Consider the following 17928-nt stretch of genomic DNA (forward strand, 5'->3'; position numbering starts at 1 on the left):
TAAAAGTAGAGAAAATTAGAAAGGGGGCAAAAACTTTTTCACAGCACTGTACATTATATGTTAGCTCTCATGTGTATATTTCCTTAGAATACTGATTTGTAGATATTCTACATTTAACCATCTTTTTGATTTTGTCTCTCAGACAGGGACAGCCACAGCCATACTGACAGTTGCTCAAATCAAAGACGTTATTCCAAATAATGAATTCCTTGGATGTTCTCTCTTTGCAAGAGCTACTGTCTTCACTAGCTCAGGTGTAGTAATACCTATTGTGAATACTATATGGATTCATCCATTCATATCCATCAGACCTGGGTCAAATACTTATGCAAAATACTTTAAAATGTTAATAATGCCTTCATTACTGTTGCATGTTCAGTTTAATAGATTTTTAAAAACATGGAAACACTTATTAAGGCCGCTTTGGTTGTCTTTGTTTTTGGACGATAAGTAAACATTAATTCAAAGAGCATGGTCAATCCCGCCTTTGATGGGCTGTTCTACCAGTGACTCCACTCTCCCTTCCCATCTTTTTTTCTGTAAATATACATAACAGTATTTGGAATGTGTATTTGACCCCTAATATCCACAGATTATATTTGTTACATCCCATATAACACCTTGTTTTCTCCTGCTCCCTGTCTTTCCTAGGCAGTGACATTGTAACAGCAGAGCTCACAGGCATCAAAGTGGTTACATCTCCTTACTCAATTCATTTTACCAAATCCTCAAAATTCTTCAAGCCAGGCCTACCATTTAATCTTTATGTAAGTTGTATACGTCACAAGGGTAAACTGTCTTTAGAAAGAAGCAGAATTATACCCTTACCATGTCCATAAATGTATATTGTATGTTCAAAACTAAAAACACCACATTTACTTGTCTTATATGTTCATAATATGTCATAACAGCTGACATAACCTGTTATAATATGGTCATAACACTGTCATGATACATATTTAGACCTGTTGTGACATATATTGCATTATTTTATGGCTGGTTATGACACATACATAAGAGTGTAAAAACCCACAAAACCTACCACACAAGGCAAAACATTCCATTACACCATAGCCTACGTGTCAACAGTACATTTATGTTAAATATTTTTTGGACCATGTTAAATTATAATTGTAATTGAGCAAACATTGATGTCAGACATGCACCTGCCCCAATGCTCTGTTGCTGATGACTGGGATGAATGCAGGAGCAGATTTCAGGAGCAGGACAAGACACCCTCTTTGTGACTGATGACAGATATAAGGGCCTGTACGTTATAGGCCTATCTGGCTTATATGATTATGATGGTCATAATGCTTCTTGACAGTGTCATAAAGTGTATTTTCTTAGTCCAAGTAAAGTGACACAGGATGGTCATAATGCTTCATGACAGTGTCATAAAGTGCATTTTCTAGAAGATATTTAAAATATGATGAAAAAAACAGGACTGTAAAGAATTCATTACAACAAAAACTAAGGATTTAAGAGACACACTTTCAAGCGAAAGGGAACTTCTTGGCAGGGAAAACACTAATTTGAATAAATGTGGATTTTGACACTCTTATGTAGGTGTCATAACCAGCCATAATATAATGCAATATATCTCACAACAGGTGTAACTATATGGGTCATGACAGTGTTATGACCATATTATGACAGGTTATGACAAGTTATGTCAGCTGTTATGACATATTATGACATGGTTATGACCATGTCACAATTTACACTGGGTGTCAAGTAAAGTGTTACCTATGTTTATTTATCTTTCAAATATTAAGGAAGTATATTACTTTAATGTTGCTAAAACTTCACTCTAAAAAAGTAAACTTGGAGCATAGTTTTTCTATTTTAAAACACATACTGTATACTTTCAGTATATTATAGAAGTAAACCAACTAATGGACTTTCCATTTGGGGGTGGGTATTATGCAAATTAGACTGTGGAATTCTGGAAAACATGCTTTTGCAAGATAATCGCTAAATTGTTAAATTAATTTAATATATTTTGCAATTAAATGTCACCTATTATATTTGATTCAAGTTCATGGTGCAGCTGTGTTTGTGCGGGCGTGGTGGTGTATGACCGTAAAAATATTGTTATGAGTGTAACAGTGATGACCAACCACAAAAATGCCACTGCTTGGCAACAATCGGAGCACAGAAGGGTCACTTCTCCCTGAAGAGATAAAGTTCCTCTTCTAGCACTCTTAGAATAAGTACGATCATGCCCTTATGACATTAAATAAGAGAAAATTCAGTATTATATATTTGTGAAAAGGAATTATTTAATTTGATCAGCATAGAAAAATAATTTCCAATAGATGGAGTACACTTTTATTTGTTATGTATTCTGTGTACCCATAAACGACACTATTACAAATATTAAAAAGAATACATATGAACAAAAAATACACTAAAGTAATCTATCTTAAGACATGAAGTACATATAAAGTACCAAATAATACAAAGATGTGGACCAATTTAAACCAAAAAAGTTCAAAAACACTTATTTAAAGAACATTTCAAGCCCTTTTTATTCAAGCAAAATGATACATTAAAGTACAGTATACCATTTTTTTTGTATTAACTCATTTACATAAGGGTAACTCAAACACATGAACACAAACACAAATGTTCATGCAAACCTTTCTCACACTCATGCCCTCTCAACCCCTGTTAAACACCCATGAACATAAACATGAACACACCCTTTCTCGTTCTCTCTCTCCAGGTGTACCTGACTGACACTTCTGGGTCTCCTGTAAAGGGCATTGATATAGAGAGTGACGGACTGTCATACCGCACAGACAGCCATGGAATAGCTGTCATCACCATTAACACTGTTCAAACAGAAAAAGAAAAAACGGTCCAAGTGAAAACAGCTGTCTCTGATTTACTTGATTCTAGTCACCAGGCACGAAAAGATATAACACTTTTAGCGTACGAGACAAAGACAGTCAAAGAGTACCTCCACCTTTCTGTGGACAAACCTGTGGTGAAGAAGGATGAGTTCCTCACCGTTTCCATCAACTTCCTTGGAGAAAAAGGGGTCAAGGCTTTTCAATATGATTTCATTTCATACATGGTAAAACAACTGTTCATTAACTGTATGTTTTTCTTTATCGTTTAGCATTTCTATATTTTTGGTTTTATTACAGTCCGGTTTAAATGTTATATTAGGTGGTCAGCAAAGGGCGGATCATTAAAATGGGGAAGTGGAATTCAAAGGACAAAGCTCTCCTCAAAGAAACCTTGGAAGTAACTCCCGACATGCTCCCTTCCTTCCGCCTGGTGGCTTTCTACATGGTGCCATCGCAAGGTAATGTTGTGGTGGCTGACTCACTGTGGGTGGACGTGGAGGACCAGTGCATGGGACAGGTAACTCTGAACTATAACTTTTTTAACAATATACAGTGAGCTCCAAAAGAATTGTGACAGTGACACATTTTTGTTGTTTTGGCTCTGTACTCCAGAACATTGGATTTGAAATTATACAATGACTATGAGGTTAAAGTGCAGACTGTCAGCTTTAATTTGAAGGTATTTCCATCCATATCGGATTAACCGTTTAGAAATTACAGCCCTTTTTGAACATAGTCCCCCCATTTTAGGGAACCAAAAGTGTATATATATGTGTATTAAAGTAGTAAAAAGTTAAGTATTTGGTCCCATATTCATAGCAAGCAATGACTACATCAAGATTGTGACTCTACAAATTTGTTGGATGCATTTCCTGTATGTTTTTATTACCTTCAGAAGTCAGATCAGGGTTGGGTTATAAAAAAATATCAGAAACTTTGAACATCCTACGGAGCACCATTAAATCCATTATTAAAAATGGAAAGAATATGGCACCACAACAAACCTGCCAAGAGAGGGCCGCCCACCAAAACTCACGGACCAGGCAAGGAGGGCATTAATCAGAGGCAACAAAGAGACCAAAGATAACCCTGAAGGAGCTGCAAAGCTCCACAGCGGAGATTGGAGTATCTGTCCACATTAAGCCGTACACTCCACAGAGCTGGGCTTTATGGAAGAGTGGCCAGAAAAAAGCCATTGCTTAAAGAAAAAAAATAAGCAAACACGTTTGGTGTTCGCCAAAAGGCATGTGGGAGACTCCCCAAACATATGGAAGAAGGTACTCTGGTCAGATGAGACTAAAATTGAGCTATTTGGCCATCAAGGAAAACGCTATGTCTGGCGCAAACCCAACACCTCTCATCACCCCGAGAACACCATCCCCACAGTGAAGCATGGTGGTGGCAGCATCATGCTGTGTGGATGTTTTTCATCAGCAGGGACTGGGAAACTGTTCAGAAATGAAGGAATGATGGATGGCGCTAAATACAGGGAAATTCTTGAGGGAAACCTGTTTCAGTCTTCCAGAGATTTGAGACTGGGACGGAGGTTCACCTTCCAGCAGGACAATGACCCTAAGCATACTGCTAAAGCAATACTTGAGTGGTTTCAGAGGAAACATTTAAATGCCTTGGAATGGCTTAGTCAAAGCCCAGACCTCAATCCAATTGAGAATCTGTGGTATGACTTAAAGATTGCTGTACACCAGCGGAACCCATCCAACTTGAAGGAGTTGGAGCAGTTTTGCCTTGAAGAATGGGCAAAAATCCCAGTGGCTAGATGTGCCAAGCTTATAGAGACATACCCCAAGAGACTTGCAGCTGTAATTGCTGCAAAAGGTGGCTCTACAAAGTATTGACTTTGGGGGGGTGAATAGTTATGCACGCTCAGGTTTTCTGTTTTTTTGGGTCTTATTTCTTGTTTGTTTCACACATCAACAAAAAATTGCATCTTCAAAGTTGTGTAAATCAAATGATACAAACCCCAAAAAAATCCATTTTAATTCCAGGTTGTAAGTCAACAAAATAGGAAAAATGCCAGGGGGGGTGAATACTTTCGCAAGCCACTGTACATGAATATGGATGCTACCATGATTACAGATAATCCTGAATGAATCATGAATAATGATGAGTGAGAAAGTTACGGAGGAATAAATATCATACCACCCCCCCCCCCCCCCCCCCCAAAAAGCTAACCTCCCCTTTTATTGTAATGGTGAGAGGTTAGCATGTCTTGGGGGTAGGATATTTGTGCGTCTAACTTTCTCACTCACCATTATTCACGATTCATTCAGGACTATCCGTGATCATGGTAGCATTCACAATGTAGAAGTGTTTAGAAATATGTATATTATATTCTTATTTACAATAAAAGTGACTCCAAAATGACACAATACATTGTTTACCATTCATTTCTATGGGGGGACTACGTACATTTCTATGGGGGGACTAAGTGCTGTAATTTCTAAATAGTTTACCCGAAATGGATGAAAATACCCTCAAATTAAAGCTGTCAGTCTTCACTTTAACCTCATTAACCATTTCAAATCCAAAGCATATAGTGTGTCAAATCACATTTTGTACTTCTCATTAATGTTCTTTGCACCTGTCCATGTTCTGATTTTTAGCTAAAAGTATCCATAAAGAAATCTAATAGCCGTCCAGAGTTCAGCCCAAGAGAAGAGTTCTCTCTGAACGTGGAGGGAGACCCAGGTGCCAAGGTTGGGCTGGTGGTGGTTGACAAGGCTGCTTACATGCTGAGTAAAAGGGGCAATCTCACGCAGGCCAAGGTGATTCACTGAAATGTTGTTACATTTTTCTATTCTGCTTCTTGAACCATTTTGACACCCCTCTTCTATCTCACTTTATTTCAGATCTGGGATGAAGTAGAGAGGAGTGACAAAGGGTGCACAAGGGGAGGGGGGCGAAACAACATGGCCATTTTCACAGATGCTGGCCTCCTGTTTGAATCCAATCAAGAAAGAACAGCACCTAGACAACGTAAGAGCAATCTGCATAATATTATTTTATATACTATTATTACATGCCAGATAAGCATACGCTTGCTGAGATGCACTGATCACTGCAGCATTTTAATAATAAGCTACTGGACAAATACTGTAGTTGATTTTCTCTTGGTTTATTCAATTATGTTAGTTAAGATTTGACCCTTTTATCGGGCTCAGTTGCTTTTCAATGATCTCTTAGGATTCAGTTGTGACACAGAGGTACCTAAAAGGAGGCGACAGGCAGCGTCTTTACAGGATGCCAAATATGAGATAGGTGAGTAAGGGCTGATGTAACAGATAGTCTAATAAGTAGAATGATGATGAATGAACCGATATAGGTACGTTATGCTATCTACTTCCCAAGCGAGACAGTATGGAGAGGATGTGAAGAGGTGCTGTCATGATGGCATGATGGACTTTCCCTTGGACTACTCATGTGAGAAGCGCTCGCACTACATCACAGAAGGGCCGAAGTGTGTGGAGGCCTTTCTACGCTGCTGTCAAGGAATCCAGAAAGAAAAGATACGCTTCACCACCCCAGAACTGATCCTCGCTCGCAGTAAAAGCATTCTTTCTCTCTTTTTTTCAGTGTCTGTCTGTATTCTGTCTGACATACATTTCATAGGCAAATCGATAGATTATGTAAATGTCTATCGATTTCTCTCACTCTCTTTCTCTTCTTCAATCCTGTTTCATTTTCCTGAAGCAAATGAAGATGTATTTGATGAGGATGAGGATGAGGAGGACATTATTATCCGCTCTAAGTTTGATGTCAGCTGGATGTGGACCACCATAGAGCTGAGTGATGCTGGGTAAAGAGACAACATTTGACAGACAGTAAAACATGATTGTTCCTCATGTGTTACTGATTATGTAAAATTGATGGATTGATCAGGTATGAATTTCAGAATCTGGGGACCAGGTAGGTATCTCACATACTCGAGATCTGACCAACCAAAGATAAGATATGCAAAGGGCTTTCAAATGTATTCAAAGGCCCAGTTCAATGCAATTGCAAGCTAATGTTCTGTGTTCTATTAGACCTACAGCATGATGCACCATCTACTCGTGATGTGGATGAAGTAGTAGTTTAGATACTTTGAATAATAATTTCCCACTGGTCCCACTAAAGCAATCCCTCATATTTTAAATGCATCCAGCGGATAGAAATGTATATCATTAGCTCTCTCTCCCTTATTCAGTACTATCACAGATGAAAATACTAAAAAGATGGTTCTTCAAGACTCCATCACACAGTGGATGGTCCTCGGTATCAGTACCTCTGAAACCAAAGGTGAGTGGCTCCAAGTACCATCTCAGTTTTCAGCATGATAATCAGACTCACTGTATGGTAAACATTTCAGATGGAGACAATGTTTTTTCAATGGGAGTCATCCATTATTGATGAATGACAACCGAGATGATGTCCAACAAAAAATCCACAAAATGTCTGCCATTAAAGGGTCAATCTGGGTATGCTACATCCATTTTTGGACTTGGTAAAAAACATATGTATGAAAATACCCTTAAATAAAAGGTGGCATTCTGTACTAGGGTTTAATATTTTCCAGAGAATCTACAAATTGTCCTTCCCGAGAAAATGTTAAGAAATGACCGGGCTTCCCGGTATTCCTGTTCAAACCAGGAGTGCTAGCCAATTTAAAAGCATATAATACCAGCGAGGAAAATCTGACATGATTATACCACTCTAAATTGAGAAATATACACCCAATTTGGGTAGGTGGTGGTTGTTTTTACTTAGCTTATTGCTGTGATTTTGTCAAAGGGAACATATCTGATTCTCCGCTAATCAAACAGATAAGTTGTACCAACGGTGATTCAGCACCATGGATAGCGCTGTGGTTGATCAATTTAAACCTGCCGTGAATCATGTGCCATTCTAAGGTAGGCTATATTTTACATAAAAGCTAACATTTACTTATTGCATTTGTTATCGTTCATTATCATTCATTAACCAAAATTCAATGGTAGGCCTATTTCTAACAAAGTAAATTATCATCTCTCAAGGTTTTGTTTTAAAATGGTTATTTAGTCACAGCATAAAGTAAATGAAACATGAGCCTCCATGGCTACACAAACGTGGACTATATAATAGAATTAAATAAACAAGTCAAGAACCCAGCCATTATTATTTTCGATTATTACTTTTATTCAAGACAGAAAAAACAACCTTCTTTTTTTTTTTTACTTGCTTGTTCAATTTCAGGATCATTAAAAGACACGATTCTCGCATAATTTTTCAACATGAAAAACAGACATGGTCAGAAACAGAGTAACTATAATTGTAGGTAGGCCTAACTGTAAGCCCTAATTGTAGCTGACTGATTCTCAAGACAAATTCTCAAACAAATGTAGAATAACATTCTGCACACAAATTTAGGCTATAGACTACGTAAAATAATCTGGTAGGCCTACCCTTTAGCAAACAAACAAACAAACCAAATAATTGGCATAGGCCAAACCTGTTTGACTTTATTTTTGTCTGCTGAAGTGGGCTCTGAAAAAGGACAGTGCTTTAATGTTTCCTGGACTGGTGGTTTCGGATCTTCGTCACAAATTGGCCACAGACTGAGAAGGCTCTCTCGGCCTCACAGAGATGGCTTGGATCGTGATGAGCGCCTCAAACAGCTGCTGCAGGTATTTTTACCTGTTTTTTTATTTTTGATTCTTCATACAGACAGGACTTTGGCATTAATTTGAGTAAAGCTTTGCCACAAACACACATTTTTTAGAGTGAATAAAAGCAGGTAGGCCTACAGGTAGCTTAAATGTTGGAGCCAATTTTGTTACCATATTAACTGCATTTCAAGGTCACGTGTCCAGTTTCAGTTTAAACAATGCGTGCGCTTTGAATGTATGGCTGTCACCTCATAGTAATCAATTGATTTCAAATATACTGAACAAAAATATAAATGCAACATGCAACAATTTCAAAGATTTTACTGAGTTAGTGTTCATATGAGGAAATCAGTCAATTGAAATAAATTAATTTGGCCCTAATCTATGGATTTCACATGATCACAGATACCATTAAAAAGAAATGGGCCTCACAATGGGCCTCAGGATCTCGTCAAGTATTTTTGTGAATTCAAACTGCCAATCGATAAAATGCTATTGTGTTTGTTGTCCGTAGTTTATGCCTGTCCATACCATAACCCCACCGCCACCATGGGGCACTCTGTTCACAACATTGACATCAGCAAACTGCTCGCCCACACAACGCCATACACGTGGTCTGCTGTTGTGAGGCCGGTTGGACATACTACCAAATGCTCTAAAACAACGTTTGAGGCTTATGGTAGAGAAATTAACATTCAATTCTCTGGCAACAGCTCTGGTGGACATTACTGCAGTCAGCATGCCAATTGGCATTGTGTTGTGTGACAAAACTGCACATTTTAGAGTAGCCTTTTATTTTCCCCAGCACAAGGTGCACCTGTGTAATGTTCATGCTGTTTAATCAGCTTCTTGATATGCCACACCTGTCAGGTGGATGAATTATCTTGGCAAATGAGAAATACTCTCTAACAGGGATGTAAAACAGCGAAATAAGCTTTTTGTGCATATGGAACATTTCTGGGATCTTTTATTTCAGCTCATGAAACATGGGACCAACACTTTACATGTTGCATTTATATTTTTGTTCAGTGTATATGGCGTACATCATTGTCCATTAGATGTCAACTTGTTTGGACAAGTTGCATTCGTCAAAAGACAGACCGTTTGTATGATTCTTGTAAGACAAATCATCTCTAGCCATTAATCAGGCAACAGATGACTCCCATTGAAAAAGGACTGGCTTAATCCAAAATTCTTGCACACAAAATCCCAATGTGTCCACAGCCATAACCTCATTATAATCTGTCAGGGTGAGGCGACTAATATTTCAACCTGGACTCCGGGCTATTCATATGAAATGGGTTGTTTTTTTGTGTCCCTCCATTTCTTAACTTTAGCATTGAGGTGAACCAAGGAAGTGTTAGTCTACTGGGGGGGGGCTTGGCATATTTTTTTTTTTTTCCTTGACGTGCAAGGATTTGACCTCTTCTCGAAGCCCTTCTACTACACCAAGCAAAACGTCAATTTGAGCAACACTAGTTGACTTGTGATCAGACACGCCCCGAACCCTGGCATCGGGGGTTATGTGACTAAGTTCCTAACTCCTGATGACTTCCATCTCGGAAGCAATACTTATTGCCTGCTCCAGCGTAGTGGGCCTAGCAGACCGGAGACTGACTCAAGAGTCTCCACTACATACATATACAAAACGATCACGTGTAAACAGATCTACAGTAGTGGCATCTGTAGTTGGGTACGCTTTCTCCATTAACCGACAGAGCATTGCCAAATTCACGGGCTGTTTCATTATGCAGCCTCCTCCTAGCCAGGAAGTTAGCACGGTTCCCATTGTGACTGTAACAAGGGTATAATCATTTCCCCATAGCATTTTTCAACTGTGTGTAGTCACTTCTATCCTCTATGGAGAGACCGCTTTAAATGTCTCAGCCTGCCCCAATAGCAACAAAGACATGTACCTCGTTGTCTGTATATACGCCTACGGGGAGCACTTATGGTGCCTGTAACTGTATTTCGACATAGCCTTTTTTTTGTTGTTTCATTTTTATTTGAATTTATTTGAATTATAGTATGTTTTTGCTTATTGACTACGTTTGGCATGTCCATGTCCAGACTATAATTTACAGTAGGCCTAGCCCATATATCAGTGCGAATGCTATAGCCTATGTTTAACAATACAGTGCCTTGGGAAAGTATTCAGACCCCTTGACTTTTTCCACATTTTGTTACGTTACAGCCTTATTCACAATTCCCCATAATGACAAAGCAAAAACAGGTTTTTAGAATGTTTTGCTAATTTATTAAAAATAAAAAACTGAAATATGACATTTACATAAGTATTCAGACCCTTTACTCAGTACTTTGTTGAAGCACCTTTGGCAGCGATTACAGCCTCGAGTCTTCTTGGGTATGTAGTATCTAAACAGTTTATGATTTTGCTGACATTTGCAAATGGTGTGTTAGAGGAACTTGGCTCTGCTTGCTGAAACATCTGGAAAGCATTACTACATAGGTTTCTTGGAATAGAGGAAAGTCTGCTATGTAGAGGCCAGGGATTGGTTTATTAAAATCACGCCATATTATGTTACATAGGATATAAATACCATGTTCTGAACAAAGGGACAGGGAGAGACAACATATTAGATCAACAGATTGGCCGTTTCTCTCCAGATATTCTGCAGATGTCTGTAAATTGATACTGTGATCTTTGATATAAATAAACTTTTGTAATCAAAGTACAGTGTAAGCGGACTCCTTATCATCACAGCATAGATCAGCATCGTTGTCTTGGACACCACAGGAATGATGCTACAAGCTTGGCACACCTGTATTTGGGGAGTTTCTCCCATTCTTCTCTGCAGATCATCTCAAGCTCTGTCAGGTTGGATGGGGCACGTTGCTGCACAGCTATTTTCAGGTCTCTCCAGAGATGTTCGATTGGGTTAAAGTCCGGGCTCTGGCTGGGCCACTCAAGGACATTCAGAGACTTGTCCCGAAGCCACTCCTGCGTTGTCTTGGCTGTGTGCTTAAAGTCGTTGTCCTGTTGGAAGGTGAACCTTCGCCCCAGTCTGAGGTCCTGAGCGCTCTGGAGCAGGTTTTCATCAAGGATCTCTCTGTACTTTGCTCCGTTCATCTTTCCCTCAATACTGACTAGTCTCCCAGTCCCTGCCGCTGAAAAACATCCACACAGAATAATGCTGCCACCACCATGCTTCACCGTAGGGATGGTGCCAGGTTTCCTCCAGAAGTAACGCTTGGCATTCAGGCTAAAGAGTTCAATCTTGGTTTCATCAGACCAGAGAATCTTGTTTCTCGTGGTCTGAGAGTCTTTAGGTGCCTTTTGGCAAACTCAAAATGGGCTGTCATGTGCCTTTTACTGAGGAGTGGCTTCCGTCTGGTCACTCTACCATAAAGGCCTGATTTGTGGAGTGCTGCAGAGATGGTTGTCCTTCTGCCGTTGTTGTTCTGAACCCACTGGCCGCAAGGTGTAGTTAAATTCTCATCTATGCTTCAGAAGCAAAAACTTGGTGTGTCTTGATTGTTGACCAATGACCACCGTCATCAGAATTAGTGCGCAAAGGCAGGCTCACATATCCAGATTTCCTCCAGTTTTGCCTGGCAATAACAGAGTAGGCCTACGTTTATTATTCATATAAAATATACTTTAACAATCTCCTACTAACTCATTTTTGCCATAACAATAGGCTACCTGGCGATTTGATTGATCGTTTTCATATTTTAGATAGGCCTAGTTTGGGTGGCTACTGGCAATTGGCAATAATGTCTAAAGATAAGCAGCTGTAACATCGCATTTCCTTCAATATTATGGGATGAAGATGTAACATATTCTGGCGAATTTATTATGATATTTGTGAGGAAGAACAGGGTTACCCGCCTGGCAACAAGCACTGTGCAGGCAGGCTGCCCTCGAAAGTGATGGCGCAGACAGAACATGCTTTCCATCCGATCCTGTAACTACTACAAATAGGCCGTAGGACTCCAGAGAAGTGACATGATACAGTGGGGGAAAAAAGTATTTAGTCAGCCACCAATTGTGCAAGTTCTCCCACTTAAAAATATGAGAGAGGCCTGTAATTTTCATCATAGGTACACGTCAACTATGACAGACAAATTGAGGAAAAAAAATCCAGAAAATCACATTGTAGGATTTTTTATGAATTTATTTGCAAATTATGGTGGAAAATAAGTATTTGGTCACCTACAAACAAGCAACATTTCTGGCTCTCACAGACCTGTAACTTCTTCTTTAAGAGGCTCCTCTGTCCTCCACTCGTTACCTGTATTAATGGCACCCGTTTGAACTTGTTATCAGTATAAAAGACACCTGTCCACAACCTCAAACAGTCACACTCCAAACCCCACTATGGCCAAGACCAAAGAGCTGTCAAAGGACACCAGAAACAAAATTGTAGACCTGCACCAGGCTGGGAAGACTGAATCTGCAATAGGTAAGCAGCTTGGTTTGAAGAAATCAACTGTGGGAGCAATTATTAGGAAATGGAAGACATACAAGACCACTGATAATCTCCCTCGATCTGGGGCTCCACGCAAGATCTCACCCCGTGGGGTGAAAATGATCACAAGAACGGTGAGCAAAAATCCCAGAACCACACGGGGGGACCTAGTGAATGACCTGCAGAGAGCTGGGACCAAAGTAACAAAGCCTACCATCAGTAACACACTACGCCGCCAGGGACTCAAATCCTGCAGTGCCAGACGTGTCCCCCTGCTTAAGCCAGTACATGTCCAGGCCCGTCTGAAGTTTGCTAGAGTGCATTTGGATGATCCAGAAGAGGATTGGGAGAATGTCATATGGTCAGATGAAACCAAAATATAACTTTTTGGTAAAAACTCAACTCGTCGTGTTTGGAGGACAAAGAATGCTGAGTTGCATCCAAATAACACCATACCTACTGTGAAGCATGGGGGTGGAAACATCATGCTTTGGGGCTGTTTTTCTGCAAAGGGACCAGGACGACTGATCCATGTAAAGGAAAGAATGAATGGGGCCATGTATCGTGAGATTTTGAGTGAAAACCTCCTTCCATCAGCAAGGGCATTGAAGATGAAACGTGGCTGGGTCTTTCAGCATGACAATGATCCCAAACACACCGCCCGGGCAACGAAGGAGTGGCTTCGTAAGAAGCATTTCAAGGTCCTGGAGTGGCCTAGCCAGTCTCCAGATCTCAACCCCATAGAAAATCTTTGGAGGGAGTTGAAAGTCTGTGTTGCCCAGCGACAGCCCCAAAACATCACTGCTCTAGAGGAGATCTGCATGGAGGAATGGGCCAAAATACCAGCAACAGTGTTCAAAAACCTTGTGAAGACTTACAGAAAACGTTTGACCAGTGTCATTGCCAACAAAGGGTATATAACAAAGTATTGAGAAACTTTTGTTATTGACCAAATACTTATTTTCCACCATCATTTGCAAATAAATTCATTAAAAATCCTACAATGTGATTTTCTGGATTTTTTTTCTCATTTTGTCTGTCATAGTTGACGTGTACCTATGATGAAAATTACAGGCCTCTCTCATCTTTTTAAGTGGGAGAACTTGCACAATTGGTGGCTGACTAAATACTTTTTTTCCCCACTGTATATCCCTACTTGATATTGGCTGCCAACATGAATAACTTTCAGCTCCAAATGCAGGTGTAAAACACTGTTTATTTCTGTAGCCTATCTTGCGTTTTGAAAACCCATCACCGTTTATGGCTGTAATGACAGGCTACATTTGTGCAGCGATTGTGTGCGCATGTTCGCGGGGGTCGCAAGTTTTATAGGCCTACCATTCCTTTTTGGGGGTCGTGAGTTAAAAAGTTTGAAAACTAATGGAGTTGGGTTGGATATATGGTAGGCTACAGATGTTGTTCTTAATTTGAGCCAGTTTGATACAGCACGAAAAATAATCCTGCAGCAATAGGAAATGTGAATTATTATGTAGGTTATAATTAATGGACATTTATGTAGGGGTTGATACATTTTTCAAAAGGGTAAGGGTTAAAGTAAAGGTTAGCATAATGCTAAGTAGTAAGTAGTTGTTGCTAATTAGCTAAAATGCTAACCCCCCCATAGAAGTATTATCTGTGGATTGCCACAACTATCAGCACAAGCTGAGTGGTATACTACTAATCTACATAGAGGAGTTAGTGAGCTAACTTTGGTCAACTCTGAGTTGAACTCGGGATAACCAGTGACACGAAAGTGGCTCACCTTTTAGCCAGGGTGGGCTAACTTCACTTATCCTGATTGAAGTGTTTTAGCTGTGAGTTGAGGACCAATCAAATTAGATTCCCTCCCTTTCATTCTACGGAACATATTTGAAGAAGATGACTGATTAAATGTTTTATTAATCAAATGTTATTTTGTGTTGAAAATAGTCATATTCAAATACATATCACACAACACATTTAGTAATGACAGAATGCATTTGAAACTTCATGCGCAGTAAAACATTTGTATGACTTAATAACATTATTTTATCGTTAGGAGTTGGGAAAAAGGGACTTGTGCATTGATAAGCATACCAAAGGAACGATATGCGTAAGAAAGACAGCACTTCTAATAGACCATTTCACACCATAGCCTGCTGAATTTGCAAGTTAACTTTTCTTTCATTTTGGTTTCGGCAAAAATGTAAATGTTTCACTGACTCGACTGCTGTTTCAGCATTGCCTCAATGAAGAGTTTGGCGTTAGACTAGCCATGTGTGACATTAACGCGCCGTTACAAGCCCGGCTCGAGCAGGCTCAAGTAAGCGGCAGGTGCACAATCAATATCTACCTTCGTAATGTGGAGGAAGCCTGAGCGGAATGTAAAGCTAGCTAATTTCAGAAAAGCCTGAATACATCTAGCTAGATTCGTAGTATACCTCTCAGGTCAATATTACATTTACAGAGAAAGCAACAGCATCCCAAACAGGGCTGGTTCTAGCTGGTATGTCAGGGTGGGCAATTGGAAATCAGAGTTGGGCTAAATTGGAGGTAAATGCTGGCTTAAAGGACAAGTTAGCTTTAAAAAAAACAAATCTCTATTTTTTTAAAATGTAAATGTCATGTTATAGAAGCGTCCAGAAACTTTTTTAGCAATTTCACTTGGTTTTGAGAAACTTAGCCCACCAGCAATAGACTTACTCAGGCTTGTTCTGCAGTGCCGGGGCACAGATAAAACATGAACAAAGGCTCCAAAAACACAACATTTCATCCTTTTAGAAACGTCAAAGCTCTCAGTATAGTGATGTAGGCATTTAGATGTTGTACACATGAAATTGTATCATTCCGAACTTTATCTGCCACATTATATTCCATTTTGTTGGACAAGAGCGATACTTTTCCTTGTGCGAGCATGAGCGTGCTTTCTCATACCCATTGTTTTAATAGATAGCACGTGCATGCTCACTCATGGAAAGTATCGCCAGTATCACTCGCAGTGGGGTGTCTGGGCACTTCTATAACATTCCATTTACATCAAAAATAGATATTTGGTAGAAAAGCTAACTTGTCCCTTAAGGTTGCATTTGGGCCTATTTTAATTATAGTTTATTCAGATGTTAAATGCACCACCAAAAGCTTAGGTAAATGTTTGCCCAAAAGGTTAATCCGGCCCTGTTTGTGAGTTATGATGAAGTAAGACAGTTTTACTGCATAAGCTCATGAGGAACTTATGTTATATTTTTCAAGAATCAAAGGATTCATTGAAATGACCATCGAGCAGCAGAAAATATCACAGGTTGTACCCTTCAGACATTATCAAACAACCTCAGTTAACAATTAACAACTTGTTATTTATCATGACATGATCAGTCTGAAACACAGTCGTTAAAACTATATTTTTCTGTTTGCAGGTGTATGTGTGGCAGAACCTGTAGAGATGACTGTTGTAAAGAACTTCTATGTGGACCTGCGCCTACCATACTCTGTTGTAAACAGAGAGCAAGTGCAGATCAAAGTAGTTATACACAACTATGATGAAGAGCATCAAAAGGTAGATGTCTTGCTTGAAGTCACTTGATCAGTAAGGCAGTCACTTTAGGCCGATGACTATATATATATATATATATATATATATATATATATATATATATGAATGGACAAAGCCATTGATCACGTGACACCATTCATTCCTATGTGGAGACTCAATAGCACATTGAAGCCAAATGAAGTCAGTTAAAATGGCAATGTACAGTGAGGGAAAAAAGTAATTGATCCCCTGCTGATTTTGTACGTTTGCCCACTGACAAAGACATGATCAGTCTATAATTTTAATGGTAGGTTTATTTGAACAGTGAGAGACAGAATAACAACAAAAAAATCCAGAAAAACGCATGTCAAAAATGTTATAAATTGATTTGCATTTTAATGAGGGAAATAAGTATTTGACCCCACTGCAAAACATGACTTGGTACTTGGTGGCAAACCCTTTGTTGGCAATCACAGAGGTCAGACGTTTCTTGTAGTAGGCCACCAGGTTTGCACACATCTCAGGAGGGATTTTGTTACACTCCTCTTTGCAGATCTTCTCCAAGTCATTAAGGTCTTGAGACTGGCTAGGCCACTCCAGGACCTTAATGTGCTTCTTCTTGAGCCACTCCTTTGTTGCCTTGGCCATGTGTTTTGGGTCATTGTCATGCTGGAATACCCATCCACGACCCATTTTCAATGCCCTGGCTGAGGGAAGGAGGTTCTCACCCAAGATTTGACGGTACATGGCCCCGTCCATCGTCCCTTTGATGCGGTGAAGTTGTCCTGTCCCCTTAGCAGAAAAACACCCCCAAAGCATAATGTTTCGACCTCCATGTTTGACGGTGGGGATGGTGTTCTTGGGGTCATAGGCATCATTCCTCCTCCTCCAAACACGGCGAGTTGAGTTGATGCCAAAGAGCTCGATTTTGGTCTCATCTGACCACAACACTTTCACCCAGTTCTCCTCTGAATCATTCAGATGTTCATTGTCAAACTTCAGACGGCATGTATATGTGCTTTCTTGAGCAGGGGGACCTTGCGGGCACTGCAGGATTTCAGTCTTTCACGGCGTAGTGTGTTACCAATTGTTTTCTTGGTGACTATGGTCCCAGCTGCCTTGAGATCATTGACAAGATCCTCCCGTGTAGTTCTGGGCTGATTCCTCACCGTTCTCATGATCATTGCAACTCCACGAGGTGAGATCTTGCATGAAGCCCCAGGCCAAGGGAGATTGACAGTTATTTTGTGTTTCTTCCATTTGCGAATAATCGCACCAACTGTTGTCACCTTCTCACCAAGCTGCTTGGCGATGGTCTTGTAGCCCATTCCAGCCTTGTGTAGGTCTACAATCTTGTCCCTGACATCCTTGGAGAGCTCTTTGGTCTTGGCCATGGTGGAGAGTTTGGAATCTGATTGATTGATTGCTTCTGTGGACAGGTGTCTTTTATACAGGTAACAAGCTGAGATTAGGAGCACTCC

General features: G+C 39.9%; 1 protein-coding gene across 1 annotated transcript in view; it reads left to right on the plus strand.

Moving 5' to 3' along the window:
* The window catches only part of LOC311099092 (complement C3-like), a 42993-nt gene that overhangs the window by 12472 nt on the left and 12593 nt on the right, over window positions 1–17928 (plus strand). Inside the window, exons 9-19 of the mRNA XM_084139721.1 lie at window positions 143–254; window positions 652–767; window positions 2732–3085; window positions 3181–3378; window positions 5486–5647; window positions 5732–5858; window positions 6066–6140; window positions 6231–6425; window positions 6573–6678; window positions 7069–7160; window positions 16332–16471. Of these exons, the coding sequence (XP_083995847.1) occupies window positions 143–254; window positions 652–767; window positions 2732–3085; window positions 3181–3378; window positions 5486–5647; window positions 5732–5858; window positions 6066–6140; window positions 6231–6425; window positions 6573–6678; window positions 7069–7160; window positions 16332–16471 (1677 nt within the window). The remainder of the gene's footprint in view (window positions 1–142; window positions 255–651; window positions 768–2731; window positions 3086–3180; window positions 3379–5485; window positions 5648–5731; window positions 5859–6065; window positions 6141–6230; window positions 6426–6572; window positions 6679–7068; window positions 7161–16331; window positions 16472–17928) is intronic.

Source organism: Coregonus lavaretus (assembly GCF_964263955.1).
Source record: "Coregonus lavaretus genome assembly, chromosome: 23".
Lineage (NCBI taxonomy): Eukaryota > Metazoa > Chordata > Actinopteri > Salmoniformes > Salmonidae > Coregonus > Coregonus lavaretus.